Source organism: Acomys minous (assembly GCF_964271855.1).
Source record: "Acomys minous genome assembly, chromosome: 9".
NCBI classification, from domain to species: domain Eukaryota; kingdom Metazoa; phylum Chordata; class Mammalia; order Rodentia; family Muridae; genus Acomys; species Acomys minous.
In genome coordinates this window covers 69,128,103-69,146,405 of record NC_140490.1, presented here as the reverse complement: position 1 = coordinate 69,146,405, position 18,303 = coordinate 69,128,103, and the positions used below count along the sequence as shown (strand labels likewise).

General features: G+C 49.9%; 3 protein-coding genes across 15 annotated transcripts; all 3 read left to right on the top strand.

Annotated features, from left to right (window-relative positions):
• Window positions 1–2,229: 2,229 nt before the first annotated feature.
• Window positions 2,230–11,579, top strand: ZNF322 (zinc finger protein 322). Of its 8 annotated transcripts, none has more exons than XR_014782172.1 (4): window positions 2,230–2,463; window positions 3,360–3,452; window positions 5,702–7,959; window positions 8,679–11,579. XR_014782172.1 is itself a non-coding variant. In XM_084796995.1 (4 exons), the coding sequence occupies exons 3-4, from the start codon at window positions 5,878–5,880 to the stop codon at window positions 8,706–8,708; spliced, it is 1,170 nt and encodes a 389-aa protein (XP_084653121.1). In that variant the 5' UTR covers window positions 2,230–2,463; window positions 3,360–3,452; window positions 5,702–5,877; the 3' UTR covers window positions 8,709–11,579. The 8 variants fall into 8 exon arrangements, 7 of the variants coding, with proteins under 7 accessions (XP_084653121.1, XP_084653117.1, XP_084653115.1 ...); XM_084796995.1 differs by having other exon boundaries at window positions 5,702–7,017; XM_084796993.1 differs by lacking the exon at window positions 2,230–2,463 and adding exons at window positions 2,483–2,565; window positions 3,141–3,276 and having other exon boundaries at window positions 3,363–3,452; window positions 5,702–11,579.
• Window positions 11,580–11,614: 35 nt separating this feature from the next.
• On the top strand, window positions 11,615–14,177 carry P2RY8 (P2Y receptor family member 8). 3 transcript variants are annotated; one of them, XM_084794743.1, is made up of 3 exons: window positions 11,615–11,909; window positions 12,824–13,926; window positions 14,038–14,177. In XM_084794743.1, the coding sequence occupies exons 1-3, from the start codon at window positions 11,787–11,789 to the stop codon at window positions 14,105–14,107; spliced, it is 1,296 nt and encodes a 431-aa protein (XP_084650869.1). In that variant the 5' UTR covers window positions 11,615–11,786; the 3' UTR covers window positions 14,108–14,177. The 3 variants fall into 3 exon arrangements, with proteins under 3 accessions (XP_084650869.1, XP_084650868.1, XP_084650870.1); XM_084794742.1 differs by having other exon boundaries at window positions 12,824–14,108; XM_084794744.1 differs by having other exon boundaries at window positions 11,615–12,706; window positions 12,824–14,108.
• A 796-nt stretch (window positions 14,178–14,973) lies between these two features.
• LOC311604699 (putative bifunctional dTTP/UTP pyrophosphatase/methyltransferase protein) lies at window positions 14,974–18,297 on the top strand. Of its 4 annotated transcripts, XR_014781616.1 has the most exons (9): window positions 14,974–15,108; window positions 15,173–15,304; window positions 15,728–15,775; window positions 15,878–15,942; window positions 16,052–16,107; window positions 16,371–16,479; window positions 16,643–16,950; window positions 17,355–17,435; window positions 17,567–18,297. XR_014781616.1 is itself a non-coding variant. In XM_084794757.1 (8 exons), the coding sequence occupies exons 1-7, from the start codon at window positions 15,016–15,018 to the stop codon at window positions 16,929–16,931; spliced, it is 792 nt and encodes a 263-aa protein (XP_084650883.1). In that variant the 5' UTR covers window positions 14,974–15,015; the 3' UTR covers window positions 16,932–16,950; window positions 17,355–18,297. The 4 variants fall into 4 exon arrangements, 2 of the variants coding, with proteins under 2 accessions (XP_084650883.1, XP_084650884.1); XR_014781617.1 differs by having other exon boundaries at window positions 16,643–16,982; window positions 17,355–18,297; XM_084794757.1 differs by having other exon boundaries at window positions 17,355–18,297.
• The last annotated feature ends 6 nt before the right edge of the window (window positions 18,298–18,303 follow it).

The window sequence follows — 18,303 nt, the reverse complement described above, 5'->3', positions numbered from 1 at the left end:
TGGTTTCTGTGAATTGAACTCAGAACCTTTGGAAGAACAAATAGTATTCTTAATCTCTGAGCCATCTCTCCAGCCCTGGCTGAATTCTTAAGGTTCTTATTTCTTGGCAGGCACTGTAGCACATGCCTGTGATCCCAGCACTGGAGAGACAGAGGTAGGTGGATCTCTGTGCGTTCCAGGCCAGCCCATTCTACCAACCTCCTACTCAGATGTGACAGGAGCTTCTTCAAAAGGAAGTATTCATCTCATGGGAGGCAGTTGAATGTGTTCTTGAATTCTACTGCCCAGTACTGGAGTTAAAGGTGTGTGCTGTTACACCTGGCTTCAATTATTATTCTAAAAGTAGGATGTAGGGGAGATAAACATGTTTTTGTTTTGATCCTAAGTGTGGGATGGGGAACAGACTTTGTGAGAGAGCAGGTGATGTTTATCCACTTAGAAGCTGAACCACTTCATGGGGGAGATTGTTGTTGTCAGCTGAAAAACATCCTAGAACAGACCCTGAGAGGAGATGTATTTACATGAGCCCACAACAGGAGCCTGGGTTGTTTGTTTGTTTGTTTGTTTGTTTTGGGGGGTCTTGGTATTGTTTGGCTGTTCATTGCCCCACTTCAAGATGTTCTGAGAGAGAACTACCCCAGCGAAAGCTTCGGGGCTCCAGGTTCTGACTGCTGCTCTGGGTTCCAGCAGCAAATTTGGTGGAATTGTTGGTCTGCTGAAATTCTGCTGACTATGCCAGGGGAATCGTTCCTCGGTGTCATTCTTGTTTTCTTTAATCTCCTTTCCCCCTTGTTGAGGCTAGTCGGGTTGTAAGGGACGTACGCTCATTTAATAAGTTCATAATACAGTATAATTGCTAAGGAAATTAAGCCTACAGTAGGAACCGACTTTTACAATGTTCTACTTGCAGGACTTGACTATATTATAAAGTCAAATGCAATTTTCATTCATTTCAAAGTTAAATGGGACCTGCAGATTACTTGTTCACAAAAATAAATACTTATACATTATCATTTTGTGTGTCAGGAAAACCTGAGATACTTCAGCAACTTAGGAAGAGAAACAGGATGGATAAAGAACTCAGAATACAGTGTCTATATCACATAAACATGACCCACAGTATATACTATCCAAACATCACCAAGATTCTATTTCATCTGATTTCTTTATAATATCTGACCTACCAGTAAAAATCATTATTAAAATTATTATCTTTGTCTCCGCATTTCAAACTGAAAACAAAAAGAAAAATCTTTAAAAGGATGTTTGAATTTCAGTTATAAGTAGGCTACTGTAGCACGCTTAAATTTTTGGGATGATATGTTTTTTAAAATGATTGTTTACTTTGTGTGCGTGTGTGTGTGTGTGTGTGTGTTGGGAGGCGGCACAAGCATGTCACCAAACTGGTGGGGAGGTCAGAAGCCAGCATGGGGAAGTCAGTTTTTATATTTCTCAGTGTAATAGCCCTGGCTGTCCGGGACCTCTCTTTGTGTAGACCAAGCTGGCCTCGAACTCAACAGAGATCTGCCTGCTGCTTCCTCCCCGGTGCTGGGATAAAAGGTGTGCACCACCCCACCTGGCGATTTCTCATTTCTTAAAAGATGCAGTTTGCCACTTTGAGACAACTATGACTCCTTTCCATTTCATCTCATTTCTGCCTTATAATCTTTTACGTCTTGCCTAAAAGTCTGTTCTTCTCTGAACGTTTTTTTTGCAGAATCCTAGCCAACGGGCCCCATCTCTATGCTCCCACACCATCTTTTACAGTTTCTCTTAAACTACTGACATCCGCTGTTTCCATCCTAGACTGTGAGCACGAGACTGGGCAGCTCAGGACCAAGATGACTTGTGTATTTGTATTGTATTGTGATGTCAACTGAATTAGAGAATAGCAATAAACATGCAGAGACTGAACGCACTAAAATCCTGGGCTTGGGTTCTTCAGGGTGTTAAGTGCGGGTCTCCTGTCCTTGGGACGCTATTCCTGGCTCCCGGTTTAAACAGCGGTCGGGAAAGAACACAGAAGTCCAAGGCTGCAGTGCCGGGCAAGGAGACAGTCAGTGGTAACCACAACGCAGGGCGCTTCCCGGGTCCTGCAACCCAGGGACTAAAACACACCGGATTTGTGGGCCCGAGTACGCCAGGGCGCAGGCGCGCTCAGGCCCCGCCCATTTCAAAAGCTCGGTTCCTATTGGCCGGAGCCCCGGTGACGCCCTATGATGGGTGGCCACGAGCCGGGGGCGGGGCTGCGCCGCTGTGTCCCAGATGTAGAGCGCGCCCCGCGTCGGCCTCGTGGCGCCGTGCACGGGTGGCCCGGTTGGTTCCATGAGAACGGCTGGCCGACCTCTCGGCCCCTCCCTCTCCCCCTAACATGCTGGGACCCACCCCGCCGCCGCGGAGAGCGTGGTCCCGGAAGCACCAGGCCGTGGGTCCAGTCACCGGAAGTCCCCCCCGGGCGGCCGGGTAAGCGGCCTTTGGCGGTGCTGGGGAGGAGAGCCCCGAGGACTGTCCTCGAGGGAGCAATGGAGCCCGTAGCCTTCCTGAGTCGGAGAACCCCGGGCGTTGGTAGGACCCTCCTCCAGCCTTTAGGGCGGAGGTGACTTAAGCTGCCCTGGAATCTGTCTGCTCAAAGCATTCCATAGTCATTTATTTGTAAGGGCCTTGGTTCTACGTAATTTTGCGTTCATGTATCATATTCCTGAAGTTTTTAGTGCGCGAAGAAAGAATCTTTGATCTCAGAAGTTGAAGTCATAATGCGCCTATCAGTAACCTGAGCATTGGAGAGGAAGGAGGAGGAGGAGTTAGGGGAACTCAAGGCCAGCCTCAGCAACATGAGACTCTCCCTGTATTAACAGCAAAAAATTAAGTGATACAAAAACAAGTAGCAGGAGAAAGACAAGGCCTAGGGCTGTGTTGGGAACTTAAAATCTCTCAGCTAGAAGTGCAGCCGGGTGTGGTGGCGCAGGCCTTTAATCCCAGCACTCGGGAGGCAGAGGCAGGCAGATCTTCTGAGTTCGAGGCCAGCTTGGTGGTCTACAGAATGAGTCCAGGACAGTCAAGGCTACACAGAGAAACCCTGCCTTAAAAAACAAAACAATAAAACTAGACAGCATCCTTGTCTGTCCTGGACTTCCTTTTAGACAAGGCTGCCCTCGAACTCTGAGAGATCCTCCTGCCTCTGCCTCCCGATTGCTGGGATTACAGGTTTGAACTGCTCGTTGAAGCAAGCATGAGAAGAAGCAAAATTTGACGGAAAGATGATCTCCGGATTGCAGAGTGCATATTTAATTGTCCTACTGTTTAAAAAAAAAAAAAGGTAAAATTAGCATCATGTTCAACACTGTTGCTTTTTCCTCTAGCAGAGGGAAGAATTGAATATTATGAGTAGTTCTGGACTAGAGACCTTGTGGAGCCAGAAGAAAAAGAGAAAAAGTTGTTGAGCTCTTGTTATGGTAAGTGGCATATATGTTTCTATACCAATGTGAATTTTGGAGTAGTGCTGGGACAAGAAAGAAGGGAAAACATACTTGGGAAAAGGATCTTTCCGGTTGCTCACATAGTGGCCTGCTCATAACAATTAAGTACAGTTTCTACTTTTGCAGCAAACGTGTGTCTTCACAGTTGTCCCTTTTGATTAGCCATACCAAAAAAAAAAAAGGCAGTGTGCACACTGCTCAGGCAGGCTCTAGGGTGGATATTTAAACCCTGTCTCTGTTACCTGTGAGTTTTGGGGTAATTAGCTACCTGTCACAAGCAGACCTTGGTATTAATATCTGATTTTACAGTGTTCTTGGCAGCGCTAGTGATAGGGCCTGGGGTCCCACATAGGCTACACTACAGAGCCCTGTCCCCGTCTACCCATTTGTTACTGTTGAATGTATCTGCATGCAGAAGTGTGTTCTTAGAGTAACATGCCTCTGTCTCCGTGTCCACAGCAGTGCTGTCTCCCTGGCTTCTCACCCATTTTCACCTGCCTTGTGGTGATCAAGCACATTAGTTTCTTACTTACATTTTCCTAATTTATTTTTGACCATTTCAATAAGTACAGTTTTATGGGGGCTGGAGAGAAGGCTTAGTAGTTAAGAGCACTGACTGCTCTTCTAGAGGCCATGAGTTCAATTCCTGGCAACCACATGGTGGCTCACAACCATCTATATGATCTGTTGCCCTTCTCTGGCCTGCAGGTGTACATGGAGGCAGAGCATTGTATATATAATAAATAAATTATTAAAAATAGTTTTATAGTTGTAAATATAGTTTATCATTTTTCTACTTACATAAAATATAGCATTTGTTTGCACTTTTAAATTTTTTACAATTGGATGCTAGGAAGTGGTGGTACATACCACCTATAATCCCAGCACTAGAGAGACAGAGGCAGGTGGATCTCTGAGTTTGAGGCCAGGGTTACACAGAGAAGCCCTGTCTTAAAAAAAAAAAAAAAAACTAAATAAATGAGTAAATTCAAAATATTTACATTTGGAGTTGGAAAGACAGCTCAGCTGTTAAATAGCATTTGTAAAGTACCCATCTTCAGGTCCCAGTGCCCACTTGCAGCTAACAGTGGACTGTAACTAATTCAGGGGATCTGATATATTTCTTTGATACCACACTTTTTCTCTCCAAGCTCTCCTATTTCTCTCCCTCAGAGTCCTAGACCACAACCCTCTCCTTGCTCCAGAGGGCAGGCCGTTAACAGCTGGCAAAGAACACACCCCACAGGAGGCAAAACTTTCACTACAAGAAGCTTCCAGGACTAGGCCTAGGTTAGCAGACAGAGGCAGTAATCCTCCGAGACAACAACTGAAGCAGAACAAAAGGTCCTTTTACTTGAAGCTTTCTGGCTTCTAGTCCAGTTGGGAAAACATGAGCCCCAGGTTCAAGGGAGAGACCTTACCTCAAAGGAAAGAGAAGACATCTGACCCTTTCTTCTGGAGATTGTGTGTGTGTACAAATTCATGTGTACATAGACTCACATAGACACATATACATAAAATCTTTAAAAAGGTTTTCTGCAATGCTATATGTATACATAGGAATTCAGTTATATGTTAAAAAGTGCTTTATAATAAAGTGTATGTTTGTGTGTATGTACACAAATGTGGAATGGCTAAATCAAGGTTATTTAGCATGCCTTTTTCTGTTTGTGTTTTGGTTTTTTGAAACAGGGTTTCTCTGTGTAGCCTTGGCTGTCCTGGAACTCTCTTTGTAGACTAGGCTGCCCTGAAACTCACAGAACTCTGCCTGCTTCTGCCTCCCTGGGTGCTGGGATTATAGATGTCTGCTACAAAATTAATAAAAATATATATGAGGGCTGGTGAGATGGCTCAGTGGGTAAAAATACTTTCCATGGAAGCCTGGCAACCTAAATTTGACTTCCTTCCCTTCTCTTTTCTACTTCTCTCCCTCCCTTTCTTTGCATTTATTCTGTGTGTGTGTGTGTGTGTGTGTGTGTAGGAGGTGGGTGGCTGCCACATGGCACCAGTGTAGGTATTGGAGGCCAGTCAGTTCTCAGCTTCTACCATGTAGATAGTTGTAGGAATAGAACTCAGGTCATCAGGTTTGGCAACAAACACCTTTATCCACTGAGCCATTTCTCCAGCTCCAATAAAGAATTTCTATCAGTCTTTCCTGCAGTGATTTCGACTTGGAAACTTTTTAGTGATAGAAATATAAATAATATTTCTACTTTGTCTCATAGGTTCGGAGGTACCAAGTAAGGAATTAATATATATAATGCCAGAAGTTTGTAAATGCAAACTGCTAATGAAGGAAAGGCTTGAAACAGATATGTTTTTGAAGTTACCAGTAAAATGACTATGAAAACCAGGGGTCAAGAAGACCAATGGAAAACCACTTAAGAGCGAACCATAGAAAATGTACACTTCAGAAGAGAAGTGTAACCAGAAAACTCAAAAAAGAAAAATATACCATGTATGCCCGCAGAAGGGGAAAAGGGTTTATATTCATGTACAGGAGATTACTCAGATAGATAATCAGATATATCAGTGCCTTGAGTGTGAACAGAACGTTTGTGAAGACTCAGCACATATGTGCGAGAGAACGGATACTGGGGAGAAACCTTATATGTGGGATATGTGTGAGAAAACCTTCATCCAGAGCTCAGATCTTACTTCACACCAGAGGATCCATAATTACGAGAAACCTTATAAGTGTAGCAAATGTGAGAAGAGTTTTTGGCACCATTTAGCCCTTTCAGGGCACCAGAGAACACATGCAGGTAAAAAGCTTTATACCTGTGACATCTGTGGCAAGAACTTTGGTCAGAGCTCTGATCTGCTTGTCCACCAGCGAAGCCATACAGGTGAAAAACCTTATCTGTGTAATGAGTGTGATAAATGTTTCAGTCGAAGTACGAATCTCATAAGGCACCGAAGAACTCACACAGGTGAGAAGCCCTTTAAGTGTCTGGAATGTGAAAAAGCTTTCAGTGGGAAATCAGATCTTATTAGTCACCAAAGGACTCATACCGGTGAGAGGCCCTACAAATGCAATAAATGTGAGAAGAGGTACCGGCACCGCTCCGCCTTCATCGTGCATAAGAGAGTCCACACAGGGGAGAAGCCGTATAAGTGTGGTGCCTGTGAGAAGTGTTTTGGCCAGAAGTCAGACCTTATCGTACACCAGAGAGTCCACACAGGGGAGAAGCCGTATAGATGCTTGCAGTGTATGAGAAGTTTCACTCGGAGTGCAAACCTAATTAGGCACCAGGCAACTCACACCCATACTTTCAAAAGCCTTGAATATGAGAGAAGTTTAAACTGTAGCTCAGACCTTATTGTACATCAGAGAATTCACATGGAAGAAAAATCACATCAATGGTCTGTGTGTGAGAATGGCTTCCTCTTAGGTATGGACTTCATTGCCCAACAGAAAATGAGGACTCAAACAGATGAGCTCCATTATAAATACAGTGTATGCAACAACAGCTTTCATCATAGCTCAACCCTTCTTCAACATCAGACAGTGCGCGTTGATGAAGAATACATCTATAATGTGAGTGAGAAAGGTCTTGATCTCAGCTCTCATGCATCGGAAACCTCACGGATGTCTTGACAAGAAGTCACAAAGCCTTTTAAAAATGTACTTAAATGTCAGAATTCATTAAGAGAAAGACTTCTAGGTGAATTTCAGATTTCTCTCATTTCAGACCTCATTAGGGACCAGAGAGAGCAAGAGTCTGTAGTCTTAGGAACTGTAAGAAAAGCTTTATGCAGACAGTGGCCCATCAGGACACCTTTATTAGCCACACTTGTGAAGAGCTAAACAAATGCTCTGGGTTTTGAAAAAAATCTTACAAGAAGATTCATCCAGGTAGGGAGCCTTACATGTGCAGTATGAGAGCGTTCCAGCAGTGTTAAGCTGAATTCCAAGAGAATCGCAGCAGAGAAGAACCAGTTAGATGCTTTATGTCCGCAGTACTCCAAACAGTATGAATGTCTTATTGGATATGAGAAAATTCGCCCTGGAGAAAACCCAAAATGACAGGAAGACGCTTCTAACAGAATTCTGACTTTCTTACCCCTCAGAGAAGCCATACTGATATAAATGGATATTTGTCTTGAGTGTGGCAAAAGCGCTTGTTGGAGAGTCTTATTTGGGGTTGCATCCCCCTAAACAAAAGTCAGAGGAATGATAAGCTCTTGGGGCTTATTGGGGAACTCACATTAGTGAAAAACCCAGAAATGTTCTGTGTCTTAAGATGCTAGCAGCTCTTCTTTAGCCGGCCCCCAGATAACTGGTTCTGTGGAGGACTGGCTCCAGTGAAAGACCTAGTTGTGGGTGAGAATCTGTACAAATGCTATGTATGAGAAGAGCTGTTCTCGTAGTTGAACCGCTTTGTAAAAAAAATTAGAGTTTTTTGGAAATAGTGTCTTAGTGACCCAGGAGTTCTGGAGGAGCTGGGGCAGGTCAGCATGGATCTGGAGGGTAACTCAGGTAAAGATGCTTTTCTTTTGTCTGAATCACTTAACGATTGCTTTAGTTTCACTTTTACAAATTCATAAGTCCAATAAAGGAAAGGACTGCAGGGCATGGATTTTGTTAGAAGAAAGGTGTGCTTTGAATTTTGCTTCCCATTTGCTTTTGCTTGTTTGTTTTGATCCCTTGGCTAGAATGGGAATGATGTGGTGCTAAGAACCTAGGGGCACGTAGTTTGGGTTAAAATTCTTAGTAGTCTTCCTTTTGCATGATCAGCCCCAACAGAAACACAGATTACTCAGCTTTTTGCTTACTGTTGAGAACTGCCCTCAGAATTGTCCTAAGTTGTCTAAAATTGCCCCTAAGGTATTTTTGAGTTATCACTAGTCCTTGAAATTTCAAATTTAGAGATTCATTTCTTTTCAGATTAGAGATACTCATGACCCAAGCATCTAGGATACTGGTTATGATGATGTCCTAGTATCCAGGTTTTTTGTGACTTGCTCCATCTCTTTGATGGATACCGTATCAGCTGCCATGGAGTAGAAGGAAAGGGACAAGTTGTAAGCCAGAGAAAGCAAAGGGAGAGACACAATGAAGCATTCTTACTAAAGGAACAACAGGACTCTGTTTTGAGGGTTCTTATTCCAAAGCTAATGTTCTTTTTGATTCTATTGTCCTAATGCCTGCAGCAAATTAAGCTTCATAATGACACTTTTTTTTCCCATTTATTTCAGTTCTGTCAAGGAAAGAAAAATACAGTTTAATCCCAGGGAAAGGATTGCAATCAACACAATATAAGGTATATTTTTGATTTGGAATGCAGGATTCTAAATGTTAGAAAAATGGTTGGAATATTCGCCTGAAGTTTCAAGGGTAAACATTTGTTTCCAGTACAGTAGGCTGTGACTGTCTGGAGCACCCCTGGCTAGCTCATGGCCACGCATTTAACCCGTCATTTCTCAGTCTATATCTTTCTTTGGTGTAAAAGACTTAACAGAAAAATTTTAAGTTCCTCCATATTTGGGACTGTAAGAAAAGCTTTATGCTTTCTTTTTTTTATTGATAATCTTATTTTTATTGATAATCACAGTCCTGTGATTTTGTTGTAATTTGTTTAATGAACCTCTGAACTCCAGGGTTTATTAGTGTTTGAAGTCATGAAATTAGTGTGGTGCCACCTTAAATGTGGCTGTAAGCTCTCAACCTGATAGTTATGTGATAATCATAACTTAAGGCCAGTGAGTTTAGGTCAGTGAAGAGTCTAGTTCCAGTATTTTTCCTTTTGGAAAACAGGTTGTTTCAGGGTTGTTTTTTGTTGTGGTAGTGGTGGTAGGTTTTTTGTTTTTCTTTTTTGATATTTGATGTTTTTAGGTTTCAAAGCAGTGTTTCTCTCTGTAGCCCTGGCTGTCTTAGAACTAGTTCTGTAGGCCAGGCTGGCCTCAAACTCAGACCCGCCTGCCTCTGCCTTCCTAATGCTGGGATTACAGGCGTGCACCACCACTGTTTGGCTCTGTGTCAGTTTTTTGTTTGTTTTGTTTTTTAATCCGACAGGTTCCAGCAATTTTTACAAATAACTAGTACTGTGAAAATTTTTCAGTTTTGATAAACACAAAATACGTTTTGTTTGTTTGGGGAAAATCATGCCTATCACTAGCAGCAAAAGTTTGATAGTTGTGATACTTAACATAATACTGGGTATAACAGCAGTTAAAAAAAAAAGTCATTACAGCTGCTAATTAGTCAGGTAGAGAGACCATGAAAAAGAGACAAAGTTTAAAACATCAGTAGGTTGGTGACTTCACCCCTCCTTCAGCCTGTCTCACTGGTAATTGTCTATAGTCTCTAATTAAATTAACAGTGGACCATTCCTCAAACAGAACTGTGAGGATATGAAACAGGCCCGAGGCCTTTTAACTGTGGTGAGAAGGTGTTGGTATTACATAGCATACCCTGAGGTTGGAGGGGACCACTTGGGAGCCTGTAGCCAAAGCTAGAAGGTAACCTCTGGGATGATGGAGGGTCCCTGGAAGCAGTGCCAACCCAAACCTACCTCAGGTAAGTAGTTAGAGTAACTTCAAGATTTCAGACCAAATGAAATAAATTATATGCTGTCTGTGTACTCCTTTATGCTTTATTGTTTACCTTTACTTCTTAAATAAACATTTGTTCTGAAAACCTTTTTGTCTCCATTGTAATCCTAAGAAACGTTAGCGTGTCCCCTCTGTTTACATTGGGAGTATCATTTGATGGTGCAGTGTGTTCTTGGTACTCATAACTATTGGACAAGGGCAAAAAGCAACCACATTTTTTCTTTTTTTGCCAAAATATTACAAGAAAGATGTCTAGTTCAATTGCTAGTCGTCTTCCTCTCTGAAACCCTTTGTTTCTTTTTCAAGGCAGGGCTTCTTTGTAGCCTTGGTTGTCCAGGACTCCCTTTGTAGAGCAGTCTTTTAGACTCTGTGTTTGCCTGCACTGTGGTGTGTGCATCACATGAACTGTGCTGCCTGAGGAGACCAAGAGGGCGCCAGATACCCTGGAGCTGGGGACCAAATGGGGTCTTCTGCAGGAGCAACAAACGCCCTGAACCACTGAGGCACCTCCCCACCAGACTCTGAATTCTGCCGCTGCTAGCGTGCGCCACCCACCGAGGCTCAGATGGGCCTTTGTGCATGCTAGGCAAGCGCGCTGGTGAGTTGTGTCCCTAGCCACCCACCGGGGCTCCGCTGGGCCTTTGTGCATGCTAGGCAAGCGCGCTGGTGAGTTGTGTCCCTAGCCACCCACCGGGGCTCCGCTGGGCCTTTGTGCATGCTAGGCAAGCGCGCTGGTGAGTTGTGTCCCTAGCCACCCACCGGGGCTCCGCTGGGCCTTTGTGCAAGCTAGGCAAGCGCGCTGGTGAGTTGTGTCCCTAGCCACCCACCGGGGCTCCGCTGGGCCTTTGTGCATGCTAGGCAAGCGCGCTGGTGAGTTGTGTCCCTAGCCACCCACCGGGGCTCCGCTGGGCCTTTGTGCATGCTAGGCAAGCGCGCTGGTGAGTTGTGTCCCTAGCCACCCACCGGGGCTCAGCTGGGCCTTTGTGCATGCTAGGCAAGCGCGCTGGTGAGTTGTGTCCCTAGCCACCCACCGGGGCTCAGCTGGGCCTTTGTGCATGCTAGGCAAGCGCGCTGGTGAGTTGTGTCCCTTAGCCACCCTCCTCCCACGTTGACTCCCTGTCTGTCACTTAGGTGTCTGCCAAGCGCACTAAGACACAACTGATCTCGGTACTTAAGCACAGGTCCACCCTACTCATCTCTTTCTCCCATGATCCTTCACACTCTTCCCCGTACTTGTTGCAGGACTTTTGATCGCGCTGTGAATCCTGAGGTTGTGAACTGTAAACCTGTTTCTTGTTTGGTGTGGCTGAGCCCTAACTCACCTACCCAAGAGCCCTGTGCACAGGACGGGGAGAGGGGCGGTGGCAGTGCTGTCGGCCTCTGAGCAGGTTCTCACCAAATTCGATGACCGGTGTTCTCTAATAAAGAGACAGGCTGTTTGCCACTGTCCCCATCCACCCCTCCCGTGATCCTTCACTCTCCCCTCTGCAGAACTCTGGACTCTGACTGATGCTCCATGACTGACAGTTTTAGGCTACCCACCCCACCCCCACCCCCCCCACCCCACCCCCCCACCCCCCCCCCCCCGTGCTGCAGAAACAGGAAGTGACACTGTCCTGGGGGAGGCGGGGCAGGACCCTCAGGCTGTCGTTTATTTTTACCTGTTTCTGAGCTGCCCACATCCTGTGCAGTTGGCTACTCTGCCTAGCGGTTTCTAGGCTCCCCAGTTTTTTCTTCTAAATTAATGACCACATGGGGGAGGAGCGAGTAATAGCCGTTATGTTACAAGTCCCTCCCCTCCCCAGGCACGTCCCACCTGCAGGGCGGGGGTGGCACTTCCTGCTTCATCAGGTACCGGATCGGATGAGACATGGGGTGAGTGGTCGGGATGAGATGGGGGTTGGAGGGTCACTGGAGGTTTTGGGAAACCCCTCAGACCTGTCACTCACAGCATGGGCTCAGTCACTCTGGAAGCCCTAGAATGCAGGGGCGTCAGGCAGACCCCGTGGGAGGGGCACCACTCACCACACTCCCATACTCATTATGGCTAGATGACCCCTCCCTGGCGCGTGCTGGTGACTTGGTGGTTAGAATGCTGGTTGCTCAGTTATGTGTGATGTCAGTGCCCGCAGGGGTGGACGGGAGATCCCATCTACCAGTTGCTGGAGACCCCACTTTTGACTGACAAGCCTGGAGGGCTTGACCTTTGACTCCACCCCTTCCCACAGTGCATTGCCATTGGTGCTGTCCCAGTGGTCAGTGCTGATGCTCAGTCAGCTGGTGTTCAGTCCTCGTGTGGGTACTCACTGTGGTAATGCTTAGTTTAGTGGTGGTGCTCACTCCGCTGCTCAGTCCTCATGTGGGTGCTCACTCTCCAGATGCTAGGTCCTCCTTACCATGGCTGGATGATAGCACCTCACCTAATGGTTGGCCTTGACACCAGCATGGGTTCGAATCCCGGGTCCCTCTTCCTTGGGGCGCCAGAGTCCCTGTCTTTTGTGGCCCCGCCTACAACTGATGACTTCTGGTGACAGCTGTCACTCACACTCCCCAACCCCCTCCTGAAAGAGGAAGCAGCTGTTCGGCTTCACAACTGCTGCTGCTCGGTTATCTGGGACCCCAGGGTCACAACCCCCAGGAACAGGGATCACAGGCCACCTGAGCACAGTCATGTGAGTCGCAGAGTGTGGGGGGGAACAGATCCAGACTCTGCTCTGCATGCCCCACACCTCTCCCACATCCCTCCAGCCACCCATCTCTCAGTCGTTTATTTTCTACTCCCGCTCCAGCCCGCCCCATCGTGTGAGGCAATGACCACAGCGGCGATGACGTCACTGGTTGGAAACGTGACGTCACCGGGCCCAGACGCGGAGACTCTGCACGTGCTGCAAAGCCATGCATTGTCAGTGGCGCTTCCAGCCGTGTATGCAGTGGCGACGGCGGTGGGCGTGCCCGGGAACCTGTTCTCACTGTGGGTCCTGTGTCGTCACATCGGGCCTCGGTCGCCATCAGTCATCTTCATGATCAACCTGAGCGTGACGGACGCGCTGCTGGGGGCAGTCCTTCCGTTCCAGATCCACTATCACTGCAACCGGAACCACTGGGTGTTCGGAGCAGGGCTGTGCGGGGCTGTGACAGTCGGACTGTACGCAAACATGTACGTGGGCGCACTCAGCGTCACGTGCCTCGGCGTCGACCGCTTCCTGGGCGTTTCCCGGCCCCTCACGTCCTCACGGTGGCGGCGGCGGCGCTACGCCCTGTGCGCGTGCGCGGCCTCCTGGACCCTGGTCCTCGCCGCCCTGTCCCCACTCGCGTCCGCAGACCTCACCTATGATGTGAGCGCACTAGGCGTGATCACGTGCTTCGACGTGCTGCGCTGGAGCATGTTCCCAGGAGGGCGGGTCACGTGGGCGGCGTTCCTGCTCGGCACCTTTGGGCTGCTCTTCCTGGCGCCCTTCGCCATCACCGTCGCCTGCTACACAGCTACGATCCGGGTCCTGCTTCGAGATCCAGGCCGTGAGGTGGCAGTAGGCGGGACCGGAAGCAGCAGACCCACTACTTCCGGCGTGGGAAGCACGCATCCTGGTGGCGTTGGGTCGAGCATGAGAGGCGAGTGTTTTGATGGGCCCGCCTCAGGTGTGGGGGCCGGGGCTTCTGGCACGGATGGCCGGCGCCGCGCAGCGCGCTTGGCAGCTGTTGTGTTGGTGACGTTCATCACGTGCTTCGCGCCGAGTCACGTGACGCTGCTGCTGCACGTGGTGGGGCGGCTGTTCCTGGGCCGTGGGTGCTACGCCGCCTACAAAGTGGCGCTTGGCCTGAGCTGCCTGAGCAGCTGCCTGGACCCCGTGGTCTACTGCTTCGCCTCCCGAGAGTTCCAGGACCGCGTGCGCAGGTACCTGCCCCAAAAGTCCCGCCCCCCCGTTTCCGGACGCACCTGTAGCCTTCCCGGCCACGCCCACCGGGGATGGGAGCGGGTGCTGTCAAACACCACGTTATCTGTTAGGTCGGCCGAGGGGGTTGATGGGACTGAGGAGGGCGGAATCCCCCGGAATCGGCCGGAGAGCGTGCTGTGACGTCATAGGCACCGGGTTGCCTGGGCACGCCCACCTCACCTGATAGGATGCCACGGAAAGATATAGAGTTGTGACGTCATTAGGACAAGGCCCCTGGGTGATTGCGAGCTTGCCTTTGATTTCCGGGCAGAGGGATGACGGGACGGAAGGCGCGGTGCTAGCTCAGAGACACCATGCTGCACCATCTCAGGGACAGTGTCCTGCCCGCTATTAACTGTCCCTGCTGTGAAGGGGCTCGTGACGTCGCCAGAGCACGCCCAGGAGAGGACGCTCCACCTCGCGTTTTGTGCTAAGTCCCCCCTTATGAACTTTGATCCCACCTGCTGACGTCATATGGACCCCACACTGAGGGGCTCCGGCAGCCCAGGCTAGCCCGGTGCTAGGACGCCCGGGCTGCACGCACTGCGAGGAGGGAGCCACAGGCCTCGGCCTTCCTTCTGAGCGGCCACCTTTCCGCTGTGACGTCACCAAGCCAACCACTACGCTCCCTGGGCGACGTCACCACCGGAGTGACGCTTTTCCCGCTAAATCGTACATCTGGCGGGGGCCGGGACTTGTTTTGGGGGTGGGGCTTGTTTCTGTGGCCCATAAACCTTTCTGCTGTGTGATGCTTGTTGGTGTGTTCTGTTGTGTGCGCCCAACAGCAGGGGCAGGGGAGGCCGGGGGAGAGGCTGGCGCTGTTTCGGGGCTGTAACTGAGGCGGGACTTCCGGATTCGTGTAAGGGAATTGAGAGAAGTGCGCTCTCGGGTTCGGGCTTCCGGGTCAGAAGAGCGAGGACGCTGCTCGTGGTTCCGCGGCCATTTTGGGACCCGGAAGTGAACACCGGCGAAACCGGAAACTAGACGGGCGGACCTCGAGTCCGAAGCGCTGCACAGGAACTGGGCGCACCCCGGCTCGCGGTCCCGCCATGGCGCTGACCCCGCTGCGTCCGCTGCTGAAGGACAGGCGCGTGGTGCTGGCGAGCGCGTCCCCGCGGCGGAGGGAAATCCTCGGGCTCACGGTGCGCGGCGGGTCACGGGGCGGCGGGCGGGGGCGGGGACAGTGACTGACGGGAGTTCCCCCAGGGCCTGGCGTTCGACGTCATTCCGTCGCGGTTCGAGGAGTCGCGGCGCCCAGCGGCCTCCCCGTGCGCCGGCGCCTACGCCCTGGACACCGCAGCGGGCAAGGCGCTGGAGGTGGCCAGCCGGGTGTGCCAGGTAGGGCGGGGCGGGGCTATGGCCTCCCGCAGTCCCGGTGCGGGATAGCGCCGGGTGCGGTGGTCACGTGGGTCCCGGGCTGTCAATCAAGTTCAAAGCTCTTCCCTCTTCGCAGTCGGCCCAATCCACTTCCTGTTCCGCCCTTTCTTAGTCAGTGCTCAGCCCACCTAACTGCCTGGGCTTGGTTCAGGTTTGTGAGTGCATGGCGTCCGCTGCCAGTCACGCAAGTACCGCCCACAATGACGTCAGACGTGAGTCCCACGCAGGCCCTGGTTTCTGCGTTGGTGTGATATGAGGAGAGCTCTTTATCACGTGCAGGCCGGACCGACCCTGTTTCCTTGTCTGTCACCCTTAGGGGCATGTTTGCTTCCTTAGCAAACTGGAAGTGCCTCATCTGATACACTAACTCTGACTTCTTTTCAGTCAGACCAGAGGACGCCATATGTGGTAATCAGCGCGGACACAATCGTGGTCAGTCCCCTGTCTCAGGCCCTTAGTGGGGTCCTCTCAAAATGGCGCAAGTGTGGGTGGAGCCAGCCGACGCCATGGTGGTCTATCCCTTTCCTCCAGTAGGCAGTTGATGGGCTGATCCTGGAGAAGCCAGCAGACAGGCAGGACGCATACCGGATGCTGTGCAGGTGGGTGTGGCCTCGGGAGGCGGGGCCGATCCACAGTCCCTGACCCCCCCCACCCCACCCCCTCCCCCCGCTGACCCCCACCCCTCTGACCCCACCCCTTACCTGGCAGGCTGAGCGGGAAGGAACACAGCGTGTTCACAGGCGTCGCCGTGGTGGCCTGCTCAGGTGATTGCTGCCGGGGACCCTGTGGGTTGCGTGGGGAGTGGGAGACAGGAAACAGAATCTATAGGTCCTGTGTTCTGGGAGGTTGGAGGTCAGGGCTCCTGTTTGGCTAGAGGATCAGGTGACATCACAAGACAAGGAAAGTCAGCCTCGTGATGTCACAGTATATGCAGTTCCCACCTGGTGCTCCCACCCTCCAATAATGTGACCTGGAAACGGAAGTTGCTTTGTAAGCCCTCCACCTCCTCACAAGCCCAATCCTGTAGGCAGTGACCCGAAACCGGAAGTGCAGGGCTTCCTCGAGGAGACACGGGTGACCTTCTCCCCACTGTCTGAAGAGCTGATCTGGGAATATATTGACAGTGGGGAACCCATGTGAGTGACACTCATGGGTGAGACCTGTGGTGAGGTCACTTCCTGTCAGTAGGCCTAGGGTGGGCTCAGGCATTTCTTCACCCAGTGACCCCCTGGACTTCCTTTGGCCCTGTTTCCCGCTGGCTTGGGGCTGACCTCCCCCCTTGCCTGGCCCCGCCCCCAGGGACAAGGCCGGCGCCTATGGCATCCAGGCGCTGGGGGGGATGCTGGTGGAACGTGTAGACGGGGATTTCCTGAACGTCGTAGGCTTCCCGCTCAACCGCTTCTGTCGGGAGCTCGGGAAGATTCTCACTGGAAACAGCAGGCCTAGGACAGGAAACAGTGAAGCACAGGCAAGAGAAAGCTTGTCGCAAGTAAACAAGACATCTCCGACGTGGAACAGCCCAGGGGTGCCCTTGTCTGGGCTCTCTGCAGCTCTTGCCGTTTCCCAGAATCCTCCTGTGTCAAACTGATGTCTCTGAGAATTCCCAGGTACCAGGGACACACTGGTGACATCATAACTGGTAATGCTCCACACGTGCCGCCCCCCCCTCCCCATCCCTGACCATCGACTCCTCTCACTTGGGTTCCCCATCAGGCCGTGACAAGGCAAGAGAGGATGTGCTGCCTCCAAGCCTTGGGTGACAGGTGGAAGGTGGGTGCCCTGGGGATCCTGATGTAATCCCCACCCACTATAATGTGACAGTGTGTGATGTCATAGCTCCATTGGGCTGACAAGTCACCTCACCAGAGTCATATGTGGTGATCCCTGAAGTCATGGCATGCTTAAGATGTCACTTTTCCCCTCTATGTCCTTTTTGGGATTTTGCAGGACATCATGTTGGTCAGAGGTCAGGGGTCATCTATGTCACGGGTTGTTTTTTTTCCACTCCCAGGACTATCCAGGCATCGTGAGGCCAACCTTTGACCTCCAGACTCGGCACACCAAGTCATGAGGATAACTTCCAGGATCATGGGTCAGAGCCTTGTGGGGTCAAGTTCCCAGGGTGCTGAAGACACTCCTGGCCTGGAGAACTCCTACCTCCTGGAGGTTAAAGGTCACACAGATGTTTTTTTTAAGGTTCTTCTGTTTACTTGTATGTCACAGGACAAGCTCAGAAGTCAGTCAGCTACAGAGGACCAGGACCTCCCTGTCCACCCACCCACATCTCTGCATGATTGACAGGCCTCCTAGGGAAAGTTCACCTGTGCTCTGACTCAGCCCTGTATGGAACTCCCAACTGTATGTTCAGTGGGACCATATCAGGTGCTCCGAGCTAAGTACTGAGAAAACAGATGAGGCTATAACCTGGGTCCTGAGGACTAAGTACTCCTGGGTCAGGTGCTTAGAGCTGAGTACACATAGTAGGAGAATGGTAAAGCAGGAATGAAGGAGAGAGAAACCTGTTCTTGTTATGATGCCAAGTGTGGGATGGGGAACAGTCTTGTGAGAGAACAGGTGAGGTTAATCCACTAGAAGGGAAACTACCTTGTGTGGGAGCATGATTGTTGCCAGCTGAAAAAATCCAAGAGCAGAATCTGGGAGGAGATATAAGTGAGCCTGAAGCAAGAGGTGGGGCCTTTGGATATTTGGGATAGTTCTGTTTATCACTCCTAGAGAGAACCACTCGAGGGAAGGCTTCAGGGTTGCTCCAGGTTCCAACAGGAAAAATCCTACTGATTACGCCACAATTGTTCCTCAGAACTGATATCCTTAGGGTTTGATTTTGTTATTGTGTTCTTTAATTCTCTTTTCCTATTGTTAAGGTTAGTCGGGTTATATAAGTGAGGTACTCTTCGATTAATAAGTCCATAATAAAATATACTTAAGAAAAATGAGCCTAC

Coding starts and splice junctions, on each gene's coding strand:
- LOC311604699 (XM_084794757.1), top strand. CDS start 15,016: ATGGCGCTGACCCCGCTGCGTCCGCTGCTGAAGGACAGGCGCGTGGTG. Junction 15,943..16,051: donor GCATACCGGATGCTGTGCAG/GTGGGTGTGGCC, acceptor CTTACCTGGCAG/GCTGAGCGGGAAGGAACACA. Junction 16,480..16,642: donor ATTGACAGTGGGGAACCCAT/GTGAGTGACACT, acceptor CCCCGCCCCCAG/GGACAAGGCCGGCGCCTATG.
- P2RY8 (XM_084794742.1), top strand. CDS start 11,787: ATGGGGGAGGAGCGAGTAATAGCCGTTATGTTACAAGTCCCTCCCCTC. Junction 11,910..12,823: donor CGGATCGGATGAGACATGGG/GTGAGTGGTCGG, acceptor CTCCCGCTCCAG/CCCGCCCCATCGTGTGAGGC.
- ZNF322 (XM_084796991.1), top strand. CDS start 5,878: ATGTACACTTCAGAAGAGAAGTGTAACCAGAAAACTCAAAAAAGAAAA.